This window comes from Cibotium barometz, chromosome 28, assembly GCF_041138505.1.
Source record: "Cibotium barometz isolate CiBa-2024 chromosome 28, ASM4113850v1, whole genome shotgun sequence".
In the NCBI taxonomy this organism is placed as follows: Eukaryota; Viridiplantae; Streptophyta; class Polypodiopsida; order Cyatheales; family Cibotiaceae; genus Cibotium; species Cibotium barometz.
This window is the reverse complement of record NC_141073.1, coordinates 31,503,452-31,528,407: the sequence shown is the minus strand read 5'-3', so window position 1 is coordinate 31,528,407 and position 24,956 is coordinate 31,503,452. Positions and strand designations below refer to the sequence as shown.

General features: G+C 48.2%; 1 protein-coding gene across 2 annotated transcripts in view; it reads left to right on the top strand.

Annotated features, from left to right (window-relative positions):
• The window catches only part of RECA1 (recA DNA recombination family protein), a 109,295-nt gene that overhangs the window by 22,873 nt on the left and 61,466 nt on the right, over nucleotides 1–24,956 (top strand). The window contains exons 2-3 of one of the 2 annotated variants that reach the window (XM_086822378.1): nucleotides 10,589–10,680; nucleotides 10,811–10,886. The exons of the other annotated variant lie outside the window; for it this stretch is intronic. Coding sequence (XP_086678504.1) covers nucleotides 10,589–10,680; nucleotides 10,811–10,886 — 168 coding nt within the window. The remainder of the gene's footprint in view (nucleotides 1–10,588; nucleotides 10,681–10,810; nucleotides 10,887–24,956) is intronic. 2 annotated transcript variants of the gene reach the window in all.

Below are 24,956 nucleotides of genomic sequence, written 5' to 3'. Positions count from 1 at the left end.
AGAAATCATAGATGTCCAGGACATGACATTTGTTTTGCACGAACCTGAAAAGATTCTTGGATTTCGTGAACGAAGATTGCGTAGTACGCTTATCACGGAATACAAGATCAAGTGGAAGGATCGTGTTGAGGAGGACGCTACATGGGAGACATTGACTACTCTTCAGAGAGATTACCCTGGCTTTTTAGTGAGCTCAGGAGTGAGCTCTTAGAGGAAGGGGAGTATGTCATGTGCACAGTGTGTATCTACCGTGTGCTATACGCATGCAAGACTAGTTTCGAGGCTTGGGGAAGCTTGGAACTAGGTAGGCTGATTGACGAGCTGAGCTAGGGAAATACTAACGGGCGGGCACCCAAGTATGGACGGACAGGCGGCCAAGTGTGGACGCCCGATGACCGGCCAAGAGCCTATAAAAGGGTGGCCAAGGTTAGTTATTGTATTATAGAGAGTCTCGCGAGTTTGTGAGAGCTCTATGGTCTTGGAGCCTGGATCTAGTGCAGACGTGCACCTGCTTTATGCAGCCGAGGCCGACAGCAGTCGCGAGGCCCGCGAGGGCAGCTTCGTGGCGGTATGGGACGTCACGAGGAGGAGATTGGTCGGTACGTCAACCTAGTTAGCTCAGCTCGTGGCTCGGTGGGGACAGCCAAGACTGTGGGCTCGCCCACAGCTGTCATGGTTGGGAGGTGAGTTAGGCCGGGATTTGACAGGCATGGAGAGTGATCATTCAGCCATGACGTAGAGGGGGCCTAGGCCTCATTGACAACTATTCAGAGCCGTGCCCTACTGGGCAAGGTGATTGTTTGACTCCTTCTTGGTGGTGAGCTTGGAAGGACTTCTTCTTGGTCCGGATTTCAGCCCGCATCCCGAATCTAGGGGGACCTTGGTTGCAGAGTACCAGATGGATCTTCACAGAGATGCGAGCCCGCGGTCTTTGTCTAGCTTTTGAGGACAGATTCGCAGCCAGTTTACTTTGAGCTTGGGATCACCTCAGGCCGGTCCTTAGACAGATTGCTCCGGTAGCCTTAGCGGAGCGGCTTTGGTAGCCATTGGTTTGGAACCCTTGATTCGTTTACCCAGTGGCCACATGTTGGGGCCCAACCTCATGTATCATGGGAAGCGTTGAGCACAGGACTTGCTAGGTCCCTTGGAGGATCGCACACAGATAATTACCCCCAGAGGTACAGGAGAGAGACTTGACAGGTATCTGGGGTAGAGACATGCTCAACATTGACATCGACTCAGCTATTCTTCAAGAGTGGCTGACTCCTATCCTAGACCCGACTCCCCTAGTGTAGCTAGGTGTGTTTACTAGACATGATATCCCTGTGGCAGTCAACGGAGCAGCTGAGGGCAGTGGTCTACTCACTTTTTCTATTGGATCCCATGGTAGATTAAAGAGATCCGAGCTCCCCTTAAGAGGATTTCAGTGGCCTCACCTTACAGAGGGTGAGGGTGATTGGATTTCAGGTGCGGGAGTGGCCCATAGACCCACCACTGGCCAAGGTGGCTAGGGAGAGTATCTGGCGGCTATGGATATGGCAGTGCCGACCTCACGTGCGCCTACAGTGGGACCCGGGCGAGTGGATTTGGCATGATCCTGCAAATCGGGAGGAGACTCTAGATGCCCCCTTCTTTGCATATGCAGTGTGGCTAGGCTGCAGGATCCAGATGCCAAAGATTGATGGCACCCCGGCAGCAACAGCTTAGCATTAAGCAAGCATCACACCTTATGTGGTCATTGAGCCCCATTGAAGCTTCTAATTGCCATTTGGATGATATTTTTGCTCATTGATGATGGCTATGAAGTAAAGGCAAAGGGCTGAAGTGATATAGCATTAAGCAAGCATCACACCTTATGTGGTCATTGAGCCCCATTGAAGCTTCTAATTGCCATTTGGATGATATTTTTGCTCATTGATGATGGCTATGAAGTAAGGCAAAGGGCTGAAGTGATATACATGAAAACAGTGAGATGTGGCTTCATATTATTGCCAAATCTTAGCCTAAAGAGCAAGCACATGCATGTGCCTACATGAGCCAATGATTGCATTGATTTTGGGAGTCCTTACTTGAAGCTAATCCTTGCAAGTCATATGCCTTGTGATTCACATGGTGTTGGATGCTATTTGGATGTTGCTTTGTTGTGATTTGGTGTATCGAAGCTACTTTGGATGATTGAGGGAAAGCATGAGTACATGCTCTTTGTAATGGATAAAATGAATAGAGCATGAGTCATGCTAAACACATTGTCAGTGCTCCTACCTTCTCTTTTTGAAGCTACATCTACATACACCTGACTTATACTCTCACTTTAATTGCCAGGGCATTGGTAAGGCCAAAAGACATCACCAAAAACTCATACAATCCAAAAGCTGTCCTGAATGTGGTCTTATGGACATCCTGGGATACCACACGAATCTGGTGATAACCACTCTTCAAATCGATACGGCTAAAACAAGCCGAACCATCGAGTTTATCCAAGATGTCATCTATGCGCGGAATCGGAAACTGATTCTTGATGGTGAGCTTGTTTAGAGCTCGGTAATCCATGCACATACGGAATGATCCATCTTTCTTTTGCACAAGCAGCACGTGAGAGCAAAAAGGTGAGGAGCTTGGTTGAACCAAACCCTTCTCCAAAAGCTCAATAACCTGTTTCATGATTTCCTCTTGTTGTGCGGCACTCACACGGTATGCGGATTGATTAGGTGGGGAACTACCTTGCACAAGATCTATGCAATGATCCTCGGGCCTCTCAAGAGGTAGTTCTCTTGGCAATGCATCGGTAAAACAATCTTTATATGCATTAAGAAAATTCAGCCTATCTTGAGTCAATACTCCCACATTCACATTACTTTGTTCAATCTTATCTTACTATTATGTATGAATACGTAAGTCTTATAATTTCAAAGGTTAGAAAAACAATATTAAAATAAATGAATACACCATACTTACCACTTGTTCACATGCAACAGAACATGTCAGAAAACAGAGCAAGCTTCATGGCAGGCGTCCCCGCTCAGTAAGTGGCACATCATAGCAGGCAAATACACAAATACAAGTCAAGCGAAAACAATTTTAGACATGCAAAGATGGATGCACGTGCACATGTAATGGACGAAATCTCCTTTTCATGAAACTTGTTCAAAACATTCGAGTCTGGCGCGACCGAATGTGAAAACCTTGGCCTTCCTATGGAGTGGCAGTCCCATAGGCAAGAGGCGGTGCAAACACGGGTCCTTCCATGGAGTGACAGTGACCAGTCCCATGGACAAGATACTGTCTTGGTCATACATGGGTGGCATGATACAGGCTCCCGTCTATACGGCACAATCTTGATCACACACGGGTGGCACGAAACTGGTTCATGTCCATGTGACACAAAGTGATTGGCCCTTTCACATGAGACACCGGCCTGGCCTCATGTGAACATGGCATGAATCTGGCTGCTCTATGGAGTGACAATCCCATAGAAGTCCGACCAGAAATGGAGATGGACCAAATGGGCGGCCAAATGGTGACAGTGGCCAGCTGGTGGAGAAGCATCTCTTTACTTGATTGTCGCCCTGTACATGAGGCGAGTTTGTATCTAGCCCTTCATTGCTTATTTTAGCTCTTCGAGGTGGTTTTTTCAGTAACTAATAGAAGGATCTTTTTCCCGGAAAAAAAAATATAGCATGGATGGCATAGGATGCATAAAAGGTTAAGAGCTAAAGTGTGTTGGTGGTAGTAGGCGGTGTTGGAGGAGCGGGAGAAGCTGTGGCAATTGTGGAAGAAGGCTGCTTAGAGGCTTGCTCCGCTTGCCATTTCAGGCAATCCTTTTTACCATGCCCCAATGTATCACAGAAGAAATAACGGTTCTTTGTCTGGTACTTTCTTTGCTCCTCTAGAGGAAGATAGCCTCTAGTGATGCCTGCTTTAGTCTTTTCCTCGAGGATTTTCTTAGGTTTGGATTCCTTATCCTTCTTACCCTCTGAACTAGAGCTAGAATTGTTGTCCTTCTTAGCGTCTTTAGAAGACGGAGTACTCTTCCCTGGCTGTGAAGCAGATTGTTGCTGTGCAGGGGTTTGGTACTAGACTGCAGATTGTTGCTGCAGGGATTTGGTACTAGACTGCGGTTGTTTCGGCTTGCCTCCGTTCATCTTCATTTCTTCATTTTGAGGGAGAGTCAAAGCTTGGTCATATGCGTTGGGTTCAAAGTTGCGAACTGTGAACCGAATGTTAGGATCCAGTCCACAAATGAATTGATCCATCTTGGCCCGTCTAGATAACCCTTACTATTGATAACCTTACCAGAAATGTGAAGCACGGGCGACCCATTCTGTTTGAGTCCATAGAACTCTTTGCAAGGTTGGTCATATACCAAGGAGGGAGAAATCTGGTCTTCAGGTCATGGACGAAGGTGTCTGAGTGAAAAGCTGTGATACATGTGGTCAGGTTTGTATGTAAACTAGACCAAAGCTGCCACCAAGTGACTGCCTCACCCGTAAGGTGGGGAGCCGCTATGTGGACTTATCTTGCGGATTTGTTAGCTTTGCCAAAGGAAAATAAGCATTAAACTGATGAATAAATTGATTGACAGCTGAATGATCACACTTACTTTCATACTTACTAAAGTTTGGCTAAGTCCGGATGACGGTTGTTGATGTTGCGGGAGTTTGGCTGGTGGCACCTATGGGTGGAGAGAATGAAGAGAGGGTATGCTGAAATTGTAGATGCATAGCCTCCCTTTCCGGATTGTGTTCGAGTAACATTCGCTCACAATCGAGCTCTCGTTGGTGCTCCCGAGCTGCGAGGTCAACCTGACGCTGGTCTTCTTTAAGCCTGTGTTGAGCTTCCTTGTAGTCCCGTTTGTTTGCTTTTTCTTGTTGCTTTCTTGCTTTTGCTTCAGCTCTTTCTTACCGTGGTCTGGCCTCATCTTCTCGTCTTTGTTGTTCCATCTGAAAGAAAAGAGAGATGAAGTCGAGGGTGGTGGAGTGGGTTTTGTTGCGGTGCCCTCCAAGAGTTGGAGACGCTCCATGAGAAATTGGTTTTGAGCTCGGAGTAGAGCTATGGTATCTGATGTTGGTGGAAGAGTATGGTCTCCTTCGAGGGAGACATCTTCTTGTTGATGTGTACTCTCCTCTTTGGAGACATTTTTTTGAAGTCGGTGGTCGTGCCCCAGAGCAAAGTTTGACCATCCAAGGATGCTCTCACGCTAGGATGTGGTGTTTGTGGACAAGCTGAATTTGTTACCAATGTAACATGCAACGGAATTATGTGTAGATGGATCGTGTCACACAAAGTCTCACACCGCCTTCTGTATCCTGAGTTTTGTAGCAATCGATTTTATCACTTTAAACTCTAAGAGATGAGAGAGAGAGAGAGAGATGTGTACACCTTATTGGGTCCCAAATTACCCATTGAAGGCCCCCCCCCCCCCCCCCCCCCCCCCCCCCCCCCCCCCCCTATTGCTAGGAGTATTTGCTTTATTTCTTTGAAGAGAATGACTGTAGGACTGACTTTGGGGCTGTAGATAAGCCAAGCGCAAGACCTTCGGAAGACAGAGTCGGACTGACTGTACATTGCTGTAGAAGCACCAATGATGACCAATCTCGACGCCAATGCACTCTTCCAAGTGGTTGTAGGAAAGCTGCAAGACTGAGGCTGAGAGAAGGCTGAATTGGGACTGTTCTATGGCTGTGAATATGGAACGATGATGACTGAATATGCTGCGTTTTCCTTCACCTGGGAGGATGGAGAACAACGATGAATGCTGAATTCTGACATGGGGCTGAGAAGAGCTGTGGGCTGAAACGCTTCTACACAAGGCTGCATTTTCTGGATGGCTGAATGTTTGTGTGCTTGATCGATGATGAATGAATGAGAGGATGAAACACTAGCTATATATGAAGGCATAGGGCTGGTCGGTTGGCTGAAGTGCAGGTCCAATGTATACAAATAAGCTACACGACTTGGATATATTATATATGCTGAATATTATGCTTATAATGCTGGCCGACTAGGAAATGATGCTACCGACTGGGTATTAAGCTTGGATAAAAGGTGTAAGGCTTATGCAAAGGATTACATGCTTATGCAATGCCATGAATGCTTTCTAATGCAAATGCTAAGGCTTCTGACAGACTTCTATATGCAAGAATGATTCTCTTCAAGTGGGTTAAGGGACTCGATTAACTGACTGACACTCTATGGCTGAGGAAAGACCTACGTAGCTCATGCCTGACATATCCCGGAATGAGGCTTACGATGGAGCCACGGCATACGACAAAATCATATCCTAAAGTATCCTACTGTTGTACAATGATGCATTGATGATGAGCCATCTTGTCACTATGCACTACAATGCAGATTATATGTGACAGCTATGTATAAATCTGCTCAATATTGAGACCACATATTGAATGTTAAGCTTGGTGTTACACAAAAAGATAAGGCATCCAACAGCTTCTTGTTACAAGGCAGCATCAAAAGAGTCAGTTGCATCTTGAAGACTTAGTCGTAAACCCTGCTCCATAGGTGTAGCCATAGGTTTACAGTTTTCAACATTGAACCTCTTCAACAATGCATCTATGTATTTCCTTTGTAGCATAACAATGCCATCGTTTACGCTGCCAAAACTCAATGCCATTGTTTACGTTGCCAAAACTCAATGCCCAAATAGTAGTGCAACGATCCAAGATACTATATCTCAAAAGACTTCTCTAAATCAACTATAAAAGCTGAAATATGATCATCATTAGGGCTTGTGAGTAGTATGTTATCAATGTATAACACGATGATCAATAAAACATTCTTAGTCCTCTTAATATAGAGGGTACTGTCAGTTGGGTTGCAAAAACCCTGTGCAACCAAGCATACATGTATCTTTTCGTACCATGCTATGGGAGCCTGCTTAAGACCATATAAGCTTTCTTTAATCAGTATACTTTTGATTTCTGAACAAAACCACAAGGCTGAGATACATAGACCTTCTCATGCAAGTCTCCATTTAAGAAGGCGGTTTTGATATCCAACTGACATACATTTCAATCTTTGTGTGCTGCTAATGCAATGATACTCTGCATGGTAGTCATGCGACATGTGGGTGTAAAGGTTTCGCCATAGTCAATGCCTTTTTTCTGTGCATAACCCTTTGTAACAAGCCTTGCTTTGTATCGCTTGACACTACTGTTAGTTTTACGTTTAGACTTGTAAACCCAATTCGTGTCAATGGCCTTCTTGCCACTAACTCAATAGATCAAGGCATAATGAATATGAGCTACCCCAACTAGTCTGAGGTTAGCCACTGCCAATAAATCTAAGTACAATGTAAGTGAGCTAACTCAGCTAGTCTGAGTTTAGTCACTATCAACGGGCACCCAATCAATATCGTCATCTCTGACTAGTGGTCAACGTGCATATCGAGGCTATTGTGCATGTCAAGGAGGCTGTGTCGACTGCGGGGTTCGTCGAATATCTATCGGGAGATTTGCCTCAAAGGCAGGATCATAAGATGGTGCTAGCGTACTCGGGAGCTCATGAGTCTCATAAGCTGCTATACAGTCCTCTCCCTCTCTCTACGTCATGCTACTTTAAGACGACTATGTCTGTAAACCCAAAATCTATAATCAGCAATGGTACGTGCATGCAACTCTATGCGTGTAAGATCCTCTCATGTAAGGACACACTGCTCATATGAAGTAGCACTACTGTCCATCGCCATCACCCGAGGTGCCACTGGGACCAGCACCACCCACACGCTTGTGTGCTGTAAGCCGAATCTCTTGAAGGACTCTTTGGTATCCATCAAACTTGAGTGCATTCCACTCAATCTTTGGAGGCACCTCAGTCTCCTGATCTTTGTTATTGGGGCGGCATCGAGTCCTAAGTCACTAGCTAATGTAAAATCAAGAGGCCTGCTAGTCCTAGCATTAACTCGAGCAAAGCCTGGGGGAAGATCGTCAATGCCGAGAACTCCGTATGTCGCTAGGTAGACTTGTGCTCCGGCAAGAGGGACATGCCGAGAAACATACTAGCTTCTGGGTGATGCAAGACAAATGGGAAAAATGTCCACATCCTAGAGCATATCCACTGGTAGTGTTGATGTCCTCGAGGCATAGAGTGCATGTGTCAAGGAGAAATGGTGGTGCATCTTGAGGGAGAGGTCGCCGAAAAACCTCCGTAAATAGGCCGTGGATATCAAGGCAATTAAGGTACAAACGAAAATCCGGCTATAGAACCGTAGTACAAAGTACTGCACACTTCAGGGTCCTGTTTCTTCACCCAGAAGGGCTCCTTGATCCGATTCAAGAAGACAGGCGACTTAGGGTGAAGGATAGGTAGCAGCACGGGCGAAATGTGCCTAAAACGAAAATCCGGCTACAAAACCGTAGTACAAAATTGTAGTACGAAGGGCTTTGTGTGAATGTATACTCTTATGTGTGTGTGTGTGTGTGTGTGTGGAGTGCGTGTGTGAGAGCATATCTTGATACAGAGTTCTACACCCACTATTGGGCACTGATGACGTTAGTGGGGATGTCGTAGTATCTAGTCCATACTATGCATAATGGACTTGATAGTTATATAGTCTTGTGGGTTGACTACCATGATTATATAACATGCACGTTCCTAAAAGGTGAATTTGGGCATGTTCCTGGACTCATCTAGGTATATATATATATATATATATACAAAGTACTGCACACTTCACGGTCCTCTTTCTTCACCCAGAAGGGCTCCTTAATCCGATTCAAGAAGACAGGCGACTCCGGGTGAAGGATAGGTAGCAGTACGGGCGAGGAGCGTATGCGCTGATACCAAATGTTGGAAATAGAGTTGCAGAAATGTGCGTGCACACACACACACACACACAATGGAGAAGCTCAAGGGAGTACACAATGAGGTGATAGATAGATAATGAAGGTGTGTTGTACAAAGATGATAAGTATACCCCAAGATGGGTGTATATTAGCACGGAGGAAAAAATCTCCTAAAGAGGAAAAAAGTGCCCTGGCTGGTCCTAGTGTGTTCACACACATCACTACCAAATATGGCTACAATCGCATTCACATAAAGCAGGTCTTTTTATCTCATTTGACCACTGTGAGCATCTTCTCCGATGAGACCGAAACAAGCATGCCACTCCTCCTGAACCATGCACCCCTCTAGTGGTATGTGTCTGACCTCTGAAGGCCGATTCCCACGTATTACTCGCCACCTTCAGTAGCCCTCTCTCTGGGCTTTGATGAGTTTCTCTGTAAAAGATAATATGTGTATCTAAATAAATCTGTGTGAAGCCTCTTGTGTCCGATGACAGAGTTCCGTTGCAATTCCATACTGCCATCCTCAAATGTATCTATTGGTTCTTTTTGGGAACCTAAAGAATTAGAAACGCTTCACTGGTCGCTAAGATTCTAATTACGCAATGATGTAACCTCAAGATCTCTAACAAGATTGATTGTTGGGAAGAAGGGGGAGAGAGAGAGAGTATATTAATGTCTATTAAAAACTCAATAGGTTTATGAGTTCAAAAAATGTGATACATATGATCCATACATACATGTGTAAACTAAAATATAAAACATTGAAACAAGAAACGACCTTTTTACCAAATGAGAAACAGGCCCGTGTACGCGTAACGCTGGCCTTGCATTTACAGATTTATTCGTCAAGGAGACAGTTTCACGTGCCATCCTCGGGCAGGGCCATCTTCTTGTCTCAAGCAGCTGTGCCCTCTCTAACGATGCCATGTGTGGGAGGCACCAATATATCTTGGGGTCCGGGTTGCACTCTTCCGATGAGTTTGTGTGCACTATCCATAATCTCTCTGTCCCCTCAGATGCTGAGTATCCGTCGTGGTTGTCTGGTGGGGGCCAAAGAAGTCTGTGATGGATGTTTACATGATATCCTGCTGATCTACCCTCCCTATCTGTATGTAGCCTCAGCAAAGCCTCTTTGTAATGTTGCAGCTGCAGCAAGTAAAGGTCCTAGCATTGCTGATCTCTGTAGTGCACACCCCTGAAAGGGCACCAAACTCCTCTCCGAAGAGAGTGAAACCTCCCATGTATCTCAACTGGGCATCTGAATAGGTAGTGCTCCTCAGTCTACCTCCCCAGTCGTGCATAATATGCATTTCCACACCTCCCATGGTATGCCTTCGGCTCTCTTTGCCTCTATCCAGAGGCGATGAGAAGCCACCCTCAATTGACCAATGGCAATCCTCATGGCATGGGACATGTGTCCATAGATATAGTTGGATTTCTCAATGAAACCGTCCTTAGTTACTCTCAAGAAGTGCTCTCTGTAAAACTGAAACTTAGTGGAAAGCTCCGGTGGGAACAGCCATGTCTGAGTTGTGTGAAGCTGAGCCAGGCACTATACTGAAAGCAATCGATCTGGAGGCCATGTGAATTAAATCATGCTTTGATCAGTTTAGCACTTGCAGTTAATGATTAAAATCTATGTAAAAGCTATCTAGGCCACGATGTACTCCAAATTTCATCACTTGCAGTTTATCCATGTTGCAGGCATGTTGAATTCTATAGAATGAGTGAAGTATGAGCACCCGTGCCTTTTCTTACCTTCTTTTGACTTGTCGTTATCTCAGCAAAAAGCATTAGATGCTGTGATTGCTGACATAAACAGCTCCTTTGGTAAAGGCAGCGTAACAAGGCTCGGGAGTGCAGGTGGAGCACTTGTGTAGGCTTTCTTGCTTTTCACATAGAAATCTACAAATGTTTTACTGATTGTTTTCTCTGTTTGTCATTTTGGATTGCATATAGCTGATGATAATTATTGCATAGTTTAAATTACTAGTTTTTAATGGCAGAGAGACTTTTCCGAGTGGCTGCCTTACACTAGACTTGGCTCTTGGAGGTGGCTTGCCGAAAGGTCGTATTATTGAGGTACTTTTTTCCTTATGTTTTATTATCATTATTATTTATATATTTAATTTTTCAACTGGCCTTTGGCCCAAGATCCTCCCATAGTTACCAAATTTCACCGCCCATAGACAACCACCTGTAGGCACTTATTTATTCACCCGTAGGCGATGCTGTTGAGGAAGCACCAAGGGGGGTTTTGAACCCAGGACCTCTTGGTCCTAGGCAAACACCTTCACCACTTGAGCTATCACCTCATTGGCTTCCGTATGTTTTATTATTTAACCAAGCTTGTTTTTCATGCTCTGAAGCTGGCATTCAGCCATTGTTCTAAGTAAGCCTTGTAGAAGCAGTTTAATTATCAACAACCAATGCAATGAAATGTATAACGTATAAACATTCACCTGTACTGTGTCCCAATGGCCAGGAACAATCCTCCCCCCCCCCCCCCCCCCCCCCCCCCCCCCCCCAAAACCCCTAGCCCACTGCTTGGCTGTAAACACTCATATCAAAAGGCTCTCCAACATCATACATTCTCAATTTCAACCTTGGCTCCATCGGAGTAGAGATGGGCTTACAATCTTGAAACCCAAATTTGTGCAACAGTTTTTGAATGTACTTTGATTGGTGTACATATATGCCAACATCTATCTGCACAAATTGTACGCCCAAATAATAATGCCACAATCCCAAATCTGTCATCTCAAATGACGTTTGGACCCAAGACTGTCAATCTATTTATCATGAAACCACGGCCATGACATCAGAAGAGTACCATGACTCTTAGTAGTCCATATGACCTCTCAGAGATGAAGAATTTCTTTCTTGGAGAACCAAGAGAGAACAGGACCAAAGAAGGGCTCAAATGTTTGCAGATTTCATCAAGGATCGGGCCAAAGGAGTTGAAGCTGCTAAAGCCTATCTTCGTGCCAAAGGAGTTGAAGCTGCTCTAAATTTTAGCCTATCTTCGGGCCAAAGGAGTCACCAGTGCAGAAGGTTCTAGAGCTACCTTTTTCTGTTTCTTATCGAAGAGACAGGGAAGTTGCTTCTAGGCTTGCTCTCTCAGATGCAGATGTCTCAGGACAAGTAAAGCAAAGGAAGGCAATGAAGTCAGAGAGATTGGAAGATCATCAGATTGACATCATGTTAGGAAGTTCGACAAGTGGTTTGCATTGGTGTTTAGCCCATTGCATGTTTCGACAAAGAAAGGCGTGGAATCTTTGTGGACCAAAGCTGAAACAAAACCCTTTTGAAGTATTGAGACTTTATGCTAGCAAAGGACCGGTGTTGGTTATTCTAGACCTTTTTGTGGTTGAACATGATGAAATTGCATTGGACCTATCTTGAACCAAGCAGGCCATGTTATGGCCTATGAATGTCAAAGACAACAAGGAAGTAGATGCATTATCTCGGAGACCCTTGAGCTATGCAGTTTCTATGGGTTACCATATGGATTTCACTTTGATGAAGGATCCTTATGCTACCAAAGAGGATTTCAAAGATGTTTTGGAATAGATTGCAGATTAGAGATTGTATTGGATCAGTCTTGAACCAAGCAAGCCATGTTATGGTCTATGAATGTGAAAGACAACAAGGAAGCAGATGCATTATCTCAGAGACCAATGAGCTATGCAGTTTCTATGGGTTACCATATGGATTTCACTTTGATGAAGGATCCTTATGCTACCAAAGAGGATTTCAAAGATGTTTTGGAATAGATTGCAGATTAGAGATTTGGTGACTTTTTATGTTATCAAGTAGGGTTTTCTTACGATGCAAACCCAGGTTATGTGTGACACAAGGAATTGATGCCAAGGTAATGGAAGAGTGCCATGCTCCTTTCTACATGGGGCATAGAGACACGTTGACTGCACTTCAAGCTTTGGAGAGCTACTTCTATTGGCCTACTTTGAGAAAGGACATTGAACTTTATGATTCAAGAATGTTTGGTTTTCTTAGATGATGAAGTTTGATCAACAAAAACTAGTAGGATTATTGCATCCATTTAATGTTCTATGGGAGAGTATTGCTATGGATTTTATCTTTGGATTGCCAAAGTCAGAGAATGATGGTATATGAATCTTTTCAGGGTACCAAGAAGATCAACCATGCATGTTATCGATTGGACCTTTCAGATCATTGGAGGACACATAATTCCTTCCATGAAAGTTTATTGAAACCATGTATAGGTTACCCCTAGAGAAGTCTGTATTGACGGATCCACCAGTGGTGGAAGAGCCATAATAGATTGAGTTTCATTCTGTGAGAAAAAGAGTTAAGACATTGGTAAGAAAGTTCCTCTTGGAATTCAAGAATTATTCGCTATTAAATGCTAGAGAAGTTACTTCGAGTTTATGAGGAAGTGGTTGTTTCAGATATGTTTGAAGTACAGGTATCAAGACAGATTCAAGAGGGAGAGATTGTATCCCTAGCCCTCTTCATTGTATATATATTGGTGATCATTATTCTTCTTATATAATGATTATTTGGACATGCTCTAGTTTGGGTGGCAACGATGCCCGATAGCCCAAGGAGCGAGATTTGTATATCGGAGGCAATGATGCCAGATGACCCATTGATGGCAACGATGCCAGATATCTTGGACTTTGCAGTCGAGCGGTCATTACGACCAGATGGCCCAGAGGATTATATTGGACTTCGCAGTCAGGCGGTCATTGCGACCAGATGACCCAGATGACTGTATCGGAATTCGCAGTCGTGCGGTCATTGCGACCAGATGGCCCAAATGACTGTATTGGATTTCGTAGTCAGGCGGTCATTGCGACCTGATGGCCCAGATGACTGTATTGGATTTCATAGTTGGGCGGTCAACGCGACTAGATGGCCTAGATGACTATTGATGAATTCTCGTGCGGTCCTAGTGACCAGATGGCCTTGAGCGATAGTTTGAGCGGTGTTCCTCGGGAGCCAAATAGCTCAGCACGGTTTTCGATGAAACCAGATAGGATAGTCTATGAACAAGAGGATCATTAGTTGTGCATTGTATACTGATGTATGTTTGAATTTCTTTGACTTTGTGTGCTGTTTTGTCTAGTTTTTGCATGAGATAAGTATGCATTTATTTTATCTAACACATGTGACAAGCCATGAAGAAGTACCATCAAGAACAAAGCCATTCGTTAAAGATAAGGCATTGAGATATTGCCAGATGAGTAGATGATACCACAAATATGGGGAAAGACCAGATGCACAAGCTCACCAGATGGGACTAGTACCTTGAAACATGTGTACATGATATACTTGGAACGCATGAATATACATGGAATATATCGATGTGCTTGGAACACTTGCAATCCGCAGTTGAGGACAACTGCGATATAAGAGGGAGGGAATGTAACTATTTGGCCCTCCTAGCTCTATTTCACATGATGAAATCATGCCTGGACACCCAGATTGGTGGAAGAAGATATGGGGACATGGTTCATAAGGTTTGATTAAGAAAAAGCACCATTCTTGGTCAAAAAGCAAGAAAAAGCAAAAAGTAAAATAGGGTTGACCACGAGCCAAGGGCACCATTGGAAAGAGGAGACTAAGCCGGGCCAAAAAGCTAAAAGCCGCTTTTTCAAAAAGCAGCTCCAGGGCTAAAAAGCAAGACCGTGAAGCTAGAAAAGCAAAACAAGAACTTTTGACTAAAGTTGAGTAATATTTTATTATTAAAAAGACCAAAAGCAAAGTAAAAGGCAAAAGCAAAGCAAAAGTATCACTTTTTGGCAAAAAGCAAGGCATCCCCAAGTATAAAAGAAGCATGAGTCTATCTTGAGCATCAAGTTGAAGAAGAACCTCTTCATTGCGTTGCCATCTTCGTTGAAGTGTGGAGATCGTCTTCTCCATCATCATCTACTTGATCATGAACCAAATCATGGAATTTTTCATCACTGCCTGTTGATTTAGAGTGCCTCCATCAATTGTTGTGCCATGTCATCACCTGTCCGTACGACTGGATCTGTACAGCCGTACGAAACTGTATGGACATGTGCAGAGTTGTACGGATTGAAAATCTCAAAAACCCTATAAATTTCAGAAATCCTAAAATTGCTCCAAAAATCCAAAAAACTGTTTTTTGAAGGTTTTTATCTCCCGAAAACCATTAAAACATGTTTTATATCAGTTTTGTTGCCAGAAAGAGCTTTTCCATGGTTTTCTTCATGGACAAGGCTATAGGAGTTGTGGAGATTACTCATGGGATGAGCTAGTGATACTTAGACTTGGACTTGATCATTGGATTGGAACTAGAACTTGGATTTGGACTTGATCATTGGATTGGAACTAGAACTTGGACTTGATCAATGGATTGAAACTAGAGCTTGGACTTGATGATTGGAATTGACTAGAACTTGGATTGGAACTAGAACTTAGACTTGGATTTGGATTTGGATATTAGATCTGGTACTAACCCGGTGAGAGATACTTGTGGGTTATCCCCGTGGTGTGTTCGGCACCAGAGATCTTGTGCCTAGACATAGACATCGACATCGACATCGACTTGGATATCCTACATCAGCATATCTGTTTGTTTTGTATTCATTGATTGTATTGATCCTGGCTAGTGTGCCCGTAGATTGTTTTTGAATAAATTCCTGAAAGGGGCAGGGCCTGTTTCCTGCTCAGTGTGTTGTATTGTGCAAGACCTCTATTCCCTTCTCTTTCTATCCTCTCTCTATATCTTTATCTCTTGGACACGTGGTTGCGTCTTTCACTGCACGTCCCGCTGGGCTTACAGATGTAGTACCTACTCCTGACCTATCATTAGAGACTTGGTCTCTAGGCTACTAATGAGAGATTGGACATCATCATCAGCATTGCTGCTTGGCATATATGGCAGGCCCGTTGCAGCGAGGTCATTGAGGACATTACCCCCCTCCCCCCCCTCCCCCAACCCAACAAAACCGAACTCTATTAAATCCCCAACTGGGCCTTGGGCCAGCATTGACCGGGGGTTAGGATAACCCGGGGTTAAGGGGATGTGCTAATCCAAGGTTAGGATTAGGGCTTAAGCGGGCGTAGGGGCTGCCTAAGGGCTAGCAAGGATGAGGTCTAGATTAGCCTTGAGTCAATAAAAAGGTAACTAGAGGCTAATTATGGCTAAGGGCTTTATAATAAAAGTAGTGGCCAATAATAGCCTGGTTATAACTATATAAGTGAGTTGGGGCTCCCTTATGATTATTATGAGGTATCCACGTGGAGAGGGAACTCTCCAAGGCGTCCAAGACCTTAGGGCAAGAGTAACTGCTAGGCAAGCCGAGTGGTGGCATGGGACCCTAGGGCGTGCTGTCGGGGCTTGGCTAACTCACATCAATTTGACCTCAGGCTCATGAGCCTATGGCTGGGAGGAGGAGAGTCGCTAGCCACAATCTATCATTGTCCTTGATCGAGATTCGATGTGGGTTATTCCTAAATGCTATGTGAACAAGTTGTCAATGACCTACTCATGTACGGAATCTTGTATATGTCATCCATTCCACATAATCTTTTCATGAATGCATAATTTGACAAGTGCTTTGACCTTTCCAAATATTCAGTACAATATTGTTTACAACCATACATCTCATGTACAATCATTTGATAACAAAATAACTTATTTAGCTGTGTATACATATACTCCCGAAACTGCACCAACCTACATCTGATACATGCGCGGAAGCTCTGTGTCTTCTTTCAGCCCTAAACACCTTTCACATGAACATCTTGATGCAAAACACAAAGAAGAAACGGAGAGAAGAGAGAGATAGAGAGCTGTATTTTCAGTATATTCATAAAGTACAAAAAGGGTACATACCTTGGCAGCCCTAGTAGGCATGGCCAGAAGGTAGCAACAAACCCTATTCTATGACCTATCCTAAAAGGGGGATTAAATAATGAAAAGATTTCTCGGCTGAGCCTTATATAGGCTTTTGGACACCCACTCATGCTGGCCAGCTCCAATGGACATAAATCCATTAAAGCTGCCGACCAGCCCAGAATGCCTTGCACACTTGGCCGACCTGGTCCTGATCCATTGTCACATGCGCGGAAGATCTGTGTCTTCTTTCAGCCCTAAACACCTTTCATAGGAACACACAGATGCAAAACACAAAGAAGAGATGGAGAGAGAGAGAGCTGTATTTTCAGTATATTCATATGGTACAAAAAGGTGCATAACTCTAGCAACCATAGGCATGCCCATGAAAAGGTGGAAAACCTATCCTAGCTAAGCTACTGTGACCTAACACCACGAAGGTGCCAGATGCTAGAAAGGGTTCTTGGCAAAGCGACAGCCCAGTAGCAGCTCGAGTGCCATGTTGATCAGTTCTTGCATCCTTGGGATACCTTTTGGGATCTTCTTGTTCCTTGCTCATGCCCTAAATCTTCGGTTTTTCTGTTGCCTTTCAGAAATTAGCCATGAGATGAGCATATCCATGTGCATGCACATGACATCCCCTTCTGCTAAACTCGATGATGGGATTCCAACTTCTGACCTTGGATGACTGTCATCATCCCTTTGTCTCCACATGGACTCCCCAACTTTTCATCCTTCCCTTCCTGGCAACCTTTTCATTGAAAACCTTGCCCTGTCTCCATTTCCACTCCAAATCTAATAAAGATCTGTGTATCTGTTCCACTTTGTCTCCTTGGCTTCTTGCCCCGTCCCTGAACACAAACATGAATCCTTCTTGAAAACTGGTCTTGGGCATCCTTGGCTCCACCCCTTGGATGAACTTCATCCCTTGGAGTGCTCCATAAAAGCCTATTGGGCAGCCCCAAATGGCTACCAACTCTCATGAAACGCCCCCCTTGGGTTTGCGTGACACCAACCAGCTTCGAGGGGTCTTGACACATGCTGTGTTACTCTCCTTGGAGTGTGCACCTTCATCCAGGACACCATTAGTATTTAGCATTGCTGAACCTGAAGCTCTGATACCAATGTCACATGTGTAGAAGATCAGTCTTCTTTCAGCCCTAAACACCTTTCATTGGAACACATAGATGCTAAACGCAAAGAAGAGATGGAGAGAAGAGAGAGAGTTAGCTGTATTTTCAGTAGATTCATACAGTACAAAAAGGCACATAACTTTGGCAGCCATAGGCATGCCCATGAAAAGGTGGAAAACCTATCCTACCTAAGTTTTCTGTGACCTAATACCACGAAGGTGTCACATGCTAGAAAGGGTTCTTGGCAAAGGATTAAATAGGCCACAAGAGAGATCCCCAACTGGTTGACCTGCTGTCGGCTTTTGGTGTCCTTTTATGCCCTGCTCATGTCCTAAATGGCCTTTTTATTTGTTGCCCTTAAGGGATTAGCCTTGGGATTAGCATGTCCATGTGCATACACATGACATCCCCTTCTGCTAAACTTGATGACGGGATTCCAACTTTTGACCTGGGATGATTGTCATCATCCCCTGTCCCCACATATGGTCTCCCACACGTGTCATCCTGCCCTTTCTGGCAACCTTTTCATTGAAAACTTGCCATTCCTTGATTCCACTCCAAAGTATGTTGTAGATCTATGTATTTGTTCCACTTGTCCCTTGGCCCTTCATGCCCTATCCCTGAACACTTTCTTTGGTCTTCTTTTCCTGAGTATTGAGTCTGGCATCCTCACTCCACCCCTCGGATGATCATCATCCCTTGGAATTGTTTTTATGAAAGCCTTTCTTGGTATGGCCCAAGTGGCACCCGACTCCTAGGGCTGCCATTTCCCTTGGGTCTTGTGGAACACCACCAACCAACCCATTGGGAACTTCTTCCTTGTCTTGTGTTAGTCTCCTTGGTTTCATTTGGGACACCATCATTACTTAGCATTGCTGAACCTGATGCTGATACAAGGTTGCCTGGTCACCACACCACCAAAAGATCAAGATACGGGTGATGGTTTCATCCATGTGCGATGCATTGAGGGTGCGTGGGGTATGGGCAGCAACAACATAAAATCCATTAAAGCTGCTGACCAGCCTAGAATGCCTTGCACACCTGGCTGACCTGGTCCTAATCCATGGGGATCCATTCTGGTGTCCTCTTGTGCCCTGCTCATGCCCTAAATGGTCTGTTTATTGCTGCCCTTGAGGGATTAGCCTGGGGATTAGCATGTCCATGTGCATGCACATGACAACATCCATGGTGAACTTTAGTAAAAGCTTTGTGTATATATAAGTATCATCAAATTTTGCCATGCATTAAAAAGTTTGTACATAATTCATGCTTAGTCTTTATTCTACTAGAAGAGTATTGCAATATACTTGTTGCTATCCAAAAGTGTATCAGAGCATCAGGTGCAGCCACATCACCAAAAGCGCTGCAGGTCCCACAACTTCACATCAGAATCTGTAAAGTTCCCATACCCCCGACTAGTAGACTTGCAACGACTAGGCCTGCGAGCTCCGCCTCTCCCCCCCCCCCCCCCCCCCCCCCCGCTGCTTCTTGCCGTCGCGCCCCCCTCTCCCCCCCGCCAGCCCCCCGCTTTCTCCTCCGTCCTCTCCCCCGCCTCCTTCATTGCGCCCTTACTCGCCATCTCTCCCCCGCCTTTTGCCTCGCTTCCTCCCCCGCCATCGCTCCCCCGCCTCCTTCCTCGTTTCCTCCCCCGCCTTCTTTCCCCCCCGCCTTCTCCTCCTCCGCCTCCTTCCTCGCTGCCTCCCCCGCCATCCCCCCCCCCCCCCCCCCCCCCGCTTGCTTCCTTCCCCCGACATCTCTTCCCCCGCCTCTCTACCCCCCTCGCCGCCTCCTCCTCCGCCTCTCTTCTCTCCCCCGCCACCTCTCCCCCCTCCGCCTTCTCCTCCGCAGCGCGTCTCTTCCCCTCCGCCTTCTCCCTCTCCTCCCCTTCCGTCTCGCCCCTCCCCCCACCGCTAGCTCCCCCCGCCTCAGCTCCCCCCTCCCCCCCCCCGCCCCGCCCCCGCTATCCTGTAGCCCTCCGCCTCTCCTTTTCCTCGCAGGGCTGTGTCCCTCCCATTGGTGACCCCGGTTTCTGGCCTTTTCCCTCTGGAGGACTCCATGGAAGCCGCTCCGACTACCCCTGCCGATTCCGGTCTCCGTCTGGAGTTCACAGCTGAAGATCTTCAGTTGTTTGTTTCCACAGTATCCGCTCTTGAGGCCTCCTCCTTGGTCTGCAAGATAGTGGGTAGCCGTCCGATGCGGAGAGAGCTTCGTGACCTTCTGCAAGGCAGCCTTGTTGGCGTGCCCGCCAAGATCGTCAGCGTAGATTTTTTGGGACGTGGCTACTACCAGGTGGATTTCGAGTCCCCCCAGGCAGCTCAGATGGTGCTGGCTCGGAGCCCCATTGCCCTCCGCTCATCCCGGGCGTTCCTGGCGCGATGGACTCATGGTTTCGACCCCGCTTCTGACCCGCTAGCAGGCGCGACAGGTTTCCCCGTCACTATCTGCTTTCCTGGACTCCGTAGGGAGTACTTGCCCCTCTTGTCATCCATTGGCAAGGCGTTCGGGCAGGTGGTGGAGACGCCTCAGACAGCGGCTTCAGTGATTGCTCGGGGAGCAGGACTCCCGGCCATTCGTGTTGTGGTTCCGTCACCGGAGTCCCTCTCGAAGACGATCCTCCTCCCTCGTCTTTTTGGAGGACATTTGATACAGCGCGTGGAGTATTCGGGCCTCCCCGGCCAGTGTTACATATGTTGGGAGATGGGCCATCTCGCACGCGCCTGTCCCCGCAAGGGGGCTCATCCTTCACGCTATGCCGCCTCTGGACCCCCTGCAGGAGACCTGAGGGGTGGCCATCCACCTCAGAGACCGGACATCCCTGGCTCGCCATAGCAGGCGCCATCATCTGACGAGGAGGCCCCGGCGGAGGATGCCGCGCAGACCCAGGAGGCTGGCGGATGGCAGGAGGTTCGCCGGCGGAAACGCCCGGCCCGCAGGGACCGTCGCAGACGCCAGCAGGCAGCACAGGCTGGCGGACAGGCGACTCCGGCTGGCGTACAGGCACCTACCCGCACTTATGCTCCAGTCAGGGACAGGCGGCCAGCAGGTCCCACCCCGATGGACGAGGATTCAGACTCAGTGCTCGTTGAGGCCGCTGGTGGAGCCTCCCACGTGGAGACCCCGCTCCCGCCTCCCCCCGCGGGGGGCCCCTCCCCCTCCTTGGAGCAGATTCCTGAGGATCCCGGGCCGCACTCTGCGACCCCCCGGCTCCCCTTCCCCTCACCCGGAGAGCACTCCTTCCACCCCCCCCTCTCCCCTCTCCCCCCCCCCCCCAGCCCCCCCCCTCCCGCCTCCCCCGGCGGCCCCCCCTGACACCTATCCTCTGGCAGATGCCTCTCCATCCTCTCCTCGCTCTCCCCCCTCCTCGCCGCAAGCCCCCATCCCTCCCTCGGCCTCTCCAGGATACTTCGCCAGACCACCCACTGTCCCGGGGCAGCGCAGCTGGGTAGGCCAGAGTTCAGTCCAGCGGCTGTTCCACCGCCACTCCGGGCCGGTGGAGATGGCGATCCTAGCTTCGCCCGCCACAGAGTTCTCTCCAGCCTCCCCTGGGGGGCCCCCGAGAGTGATGGGGCTACCAGTGGATTACGGTTTTTTCAGGTGCCTCCAGCTGGATGCGGGCCCGTTTGAGACACTGGTCGCGCCCTTGCGAGTTTGCGTGGTGTGCCATCCCTCTCGTTCTCCTTCAGTGGTGAGTAGCATGGTGGCCTTCTCCTTTCCTCTTAGTGTTGCCCCAGACACAGCATGGGATTGCAACTCTGTAGAGGAAGTTTTGCGTGATCAGATACTGGAGTTTTCTCACCACTTCAGTGACTAGGGGCTCACGGACCTATTGCAGACCCGATTACACTCAGCCCGCATGAGCTTGTTTGGTATAGGAGATTGGCGGGCGGATCCGGTCCACACCTCAGTTGAGGCGGTGCTACTGATTCTCCTCCATGCCGCCCCGAGGGTGCAGCCTACCTTTAGATACATATATGCAGAGGATTGGTCTCACGCCTATGCCCTGGACAGGGCGAAGGCGGAGTGGGGCTGGACACAGAGACAGGTCACTCTCTTTTTGGAGAGACTCCGCACCCGGACAGACAGTGACTATTCTCCCTCCAAGACGGCGCCCAAGACTCACAGAGTGGAGGGCAGATCATCCGGGCCGGCTGAGAGGGGTGAGCAGTGGCGGCTGCTTCACTTGCCATAGCTCATCCGTGAGGATCCTCTCGTGGAACATCCAGGGTCTCGGTGGACATCGCTGCTACATTGGTCGGGGCAGACTTCGCGAGGAGATCCAGAGGGCTCTCGTTGGAGGACCCATAGATATCCTTTTCATCCAGGAGCACCACCTTTCTGCCGGGCCTACCCGCACCTGCGGGAAGATCTTGCCAGGCAGGAGTCACACTTTTTGGTCACCGGCATATGGCTCCCAGGGGAACCAGGGTGGAGTATGCATCTCAGTCAGCGAGCAGCTTCTATCCGAGGTTGTGGACTCTGGCACTCTGGTCGAGGGTCGAGCGCAGTGGATCATCCTTCGGGTTGGGGAAGACCGCATTGGCTTCCTCAACCTTTACGCCCCTAATGGGGCGACCGGGAGAGCCGAGTTCTGGAGCACCATTAGGCAGTCCCTCCCCTTGGCAGACCACTGGTGCCTAGGAGGGGATTGCAACATGCTGGAGGATGCAGAGGACAGGATGGGGGGCAGCTAGGAGACCATTCATGGGCCGGAGCTCGCTGCCTCGGAGGAACTAGTGCTGCAGGTGAGAGGCCAGGATCCGTGGACTCTCCTGGAGTTTGGCAGGTTGCAGGGGAGTCTATCTTTCTCGCGCTCGGATAGACGGGCCACAGGAGTTAACCTTTCCCGCATCGGCAGGTTTTACATTGATGAGTGGGCTTGTGATAGAGGTGGCACTGTGGGCATACTTGCAGGCTCCTCGTTTTCAGACCACTTTCCAGTGCTTCTCCAGATCGAGGACCCTACGAGAGGAGAGCGGGGCCAGAGCGTCCGGATTCCAGATTGTCTCATAGAGGAGCCCGAGATTGCGATCAGAGTTGAGCAGGTTTGGCAGGAGCTGCAGTTCAGGAGAGGATCGGCAGCCAGTGATCTTGCCAGTGGCTTGCAGGAGATCAGTCGGATGCTCAGACAGGCTGCCTTGGACCGTCTGGAGGCCTTCAGAGAGCAGGAGAGGAGCCTACGGAGGAGTCTAGCGTCCCTCCAGAGACTCCAAGAGAGGGATCCTACGAGCCCTTGGATCTCAGAGCAGATGGAGTCAGCTCGCACTGAGATCAGATCCATCGAGGAGATGAGGGTGGAGTTCCGATTCCAGCTCGGGCTTCTTTTTGGACACAGGCTGGAGACAGAGTGACTCGAGATTTCTTTGAGGCGACAGGGCCTCGCTTCAGACGAGAGGGTCTCAGGCGTCTTCGGCAGGCTGATGGCCAGGTTGTGGTGGATCCCACCAGGGTTCGGGCGATAGCCACAGATTTCTACAGGGACCTTCTCTCTGCTGAGCCAGCAGATGACAAGGTGAGAGGCTCGGGAGGCAGTCTGGAGCTTCACGAGACCGGTTGTGCCGGCCCATTTGCAGCACTCCCTTCTCTCCCCCTTCTCGGATACGGAACTGGAGGAGGCTCTTCAGGCATTACCTCGGGGCAAATGCCCAGGAGAGGACGGTCTCTTAGTGGCTTTCTTCCAGAGGTACTGAGGCCTCTTACATAGGGGCTTCAGATTGGCATTCCAGGAGATTATGGAGTCGGGAGTCATGCCAGACAGCATGGCAGAGGGGTTGATTCACTTGATCCCCAAAGAGGGAGGAGACAGACTGGAGATTAGACAGTGGAGACCGATCACCTTGCTAGGCACGGCCTACAAGGTCCTAGCTAAGGCGATCAGCAGGCGGCTTCAGCCTCACCTTCCAGACATCATCCACTCCACGCAGACAGGCTTCATCCAGGATAGGAGCATTCTGGATAACATCTTCTCTTTCTGGGAGGCTACGGCTTTGGCTAGATTTCGGCAGGAGGATCTGGCAGTGCTCCTTCTCGACTTCGAGAAGGCATATGATCGGGTGGACTGGGCCTTCTTGGAAGGCACTATGGAGAGGATGGGCTTCCCCCCTCAGTGGATCCGTGGGGTTTCTGCACTCTACACATCGGCTCATAGTTAGGTGCTGATACAGGGCGTTCTCGCGCTCGGTGCGGCAGGGGTGCCCCTTGGCGCCCTTTCTTTTTCTTTTTGCGGCGGAGGCCATGAGCACTTTTTTGACGGCACAGGATACAGGTTTGCGGGCCTCCAGCTTCCCATCCGCACCTCGGAGGAGCTCCTAGACTCGGAGTTTGCGGATGACACTGCTGTCTATCTTCAGGGAGGTGAGGAGAACCTCCGCCGCTTCGCCTCAGCCATGGACAGGTTTTGCAGAGTTTCGGGTGCTTTGATCAACTGGCACAAGTCGTGTGGGTTGTGGGTCAGTTCTATGCTCCCCCCGACTTGGAGGCCAGTTGATGGTTTTCATTGGTTTTCCCCCGGCACTACAGTGCGTTATTTGGGATGCTATGTGGGCATTGACATATCTCCGGAGCAGCAGATAGCCCCCCTTCTTCTGAGCATTCGGAAGAAGCTTCTGTATTGGAGTACCGCTCGTTTATCTCTGGCTGGCCGAGTAGTTGTGGCCAACCAGGTTCTGCTTGCTACCATGTGGTACATCACTTCTTGCTGGGCCTTCTCTCGGGCGTGCATTGGCCAGGTGCAGAGGCTCATCAGGAACTTTCTTTGGTCCGGTGGCGACGGGCGGCCCGCCAGGGCCAAGGTGGCATGGGCTGTGATCACTCAGCCGAGGGAGAGAGGCGGCCTGGGCATTGTTGATCCTATTTGCCAAAGCCGAGCTTTGCTTGGCAAGTTGGTAGTTCGTGGCCTCCTGCCAGGCGCTGAGCCGTGGAAGGAGTTTCTTGTTTCCAGGATGCTCAGCCGCACTCCTTCTCTTAGCGGCCCCTGGACCCCCAACATCAGGTGGATCTTTACAGAGCAGCGATCCAGAGGAGTGGGCCTTGGCTTCGAGGAGCGTTTTGCAGCTAGCCTTCTAAGGGTCTGGGCGCATATGAGGCCGTCACTCTTCCAGACTCCCCCGGGCACCGATGAGGAGCGCATGAGGCAGCCATTGATCTGGAACCCCTTGATTCGACTTC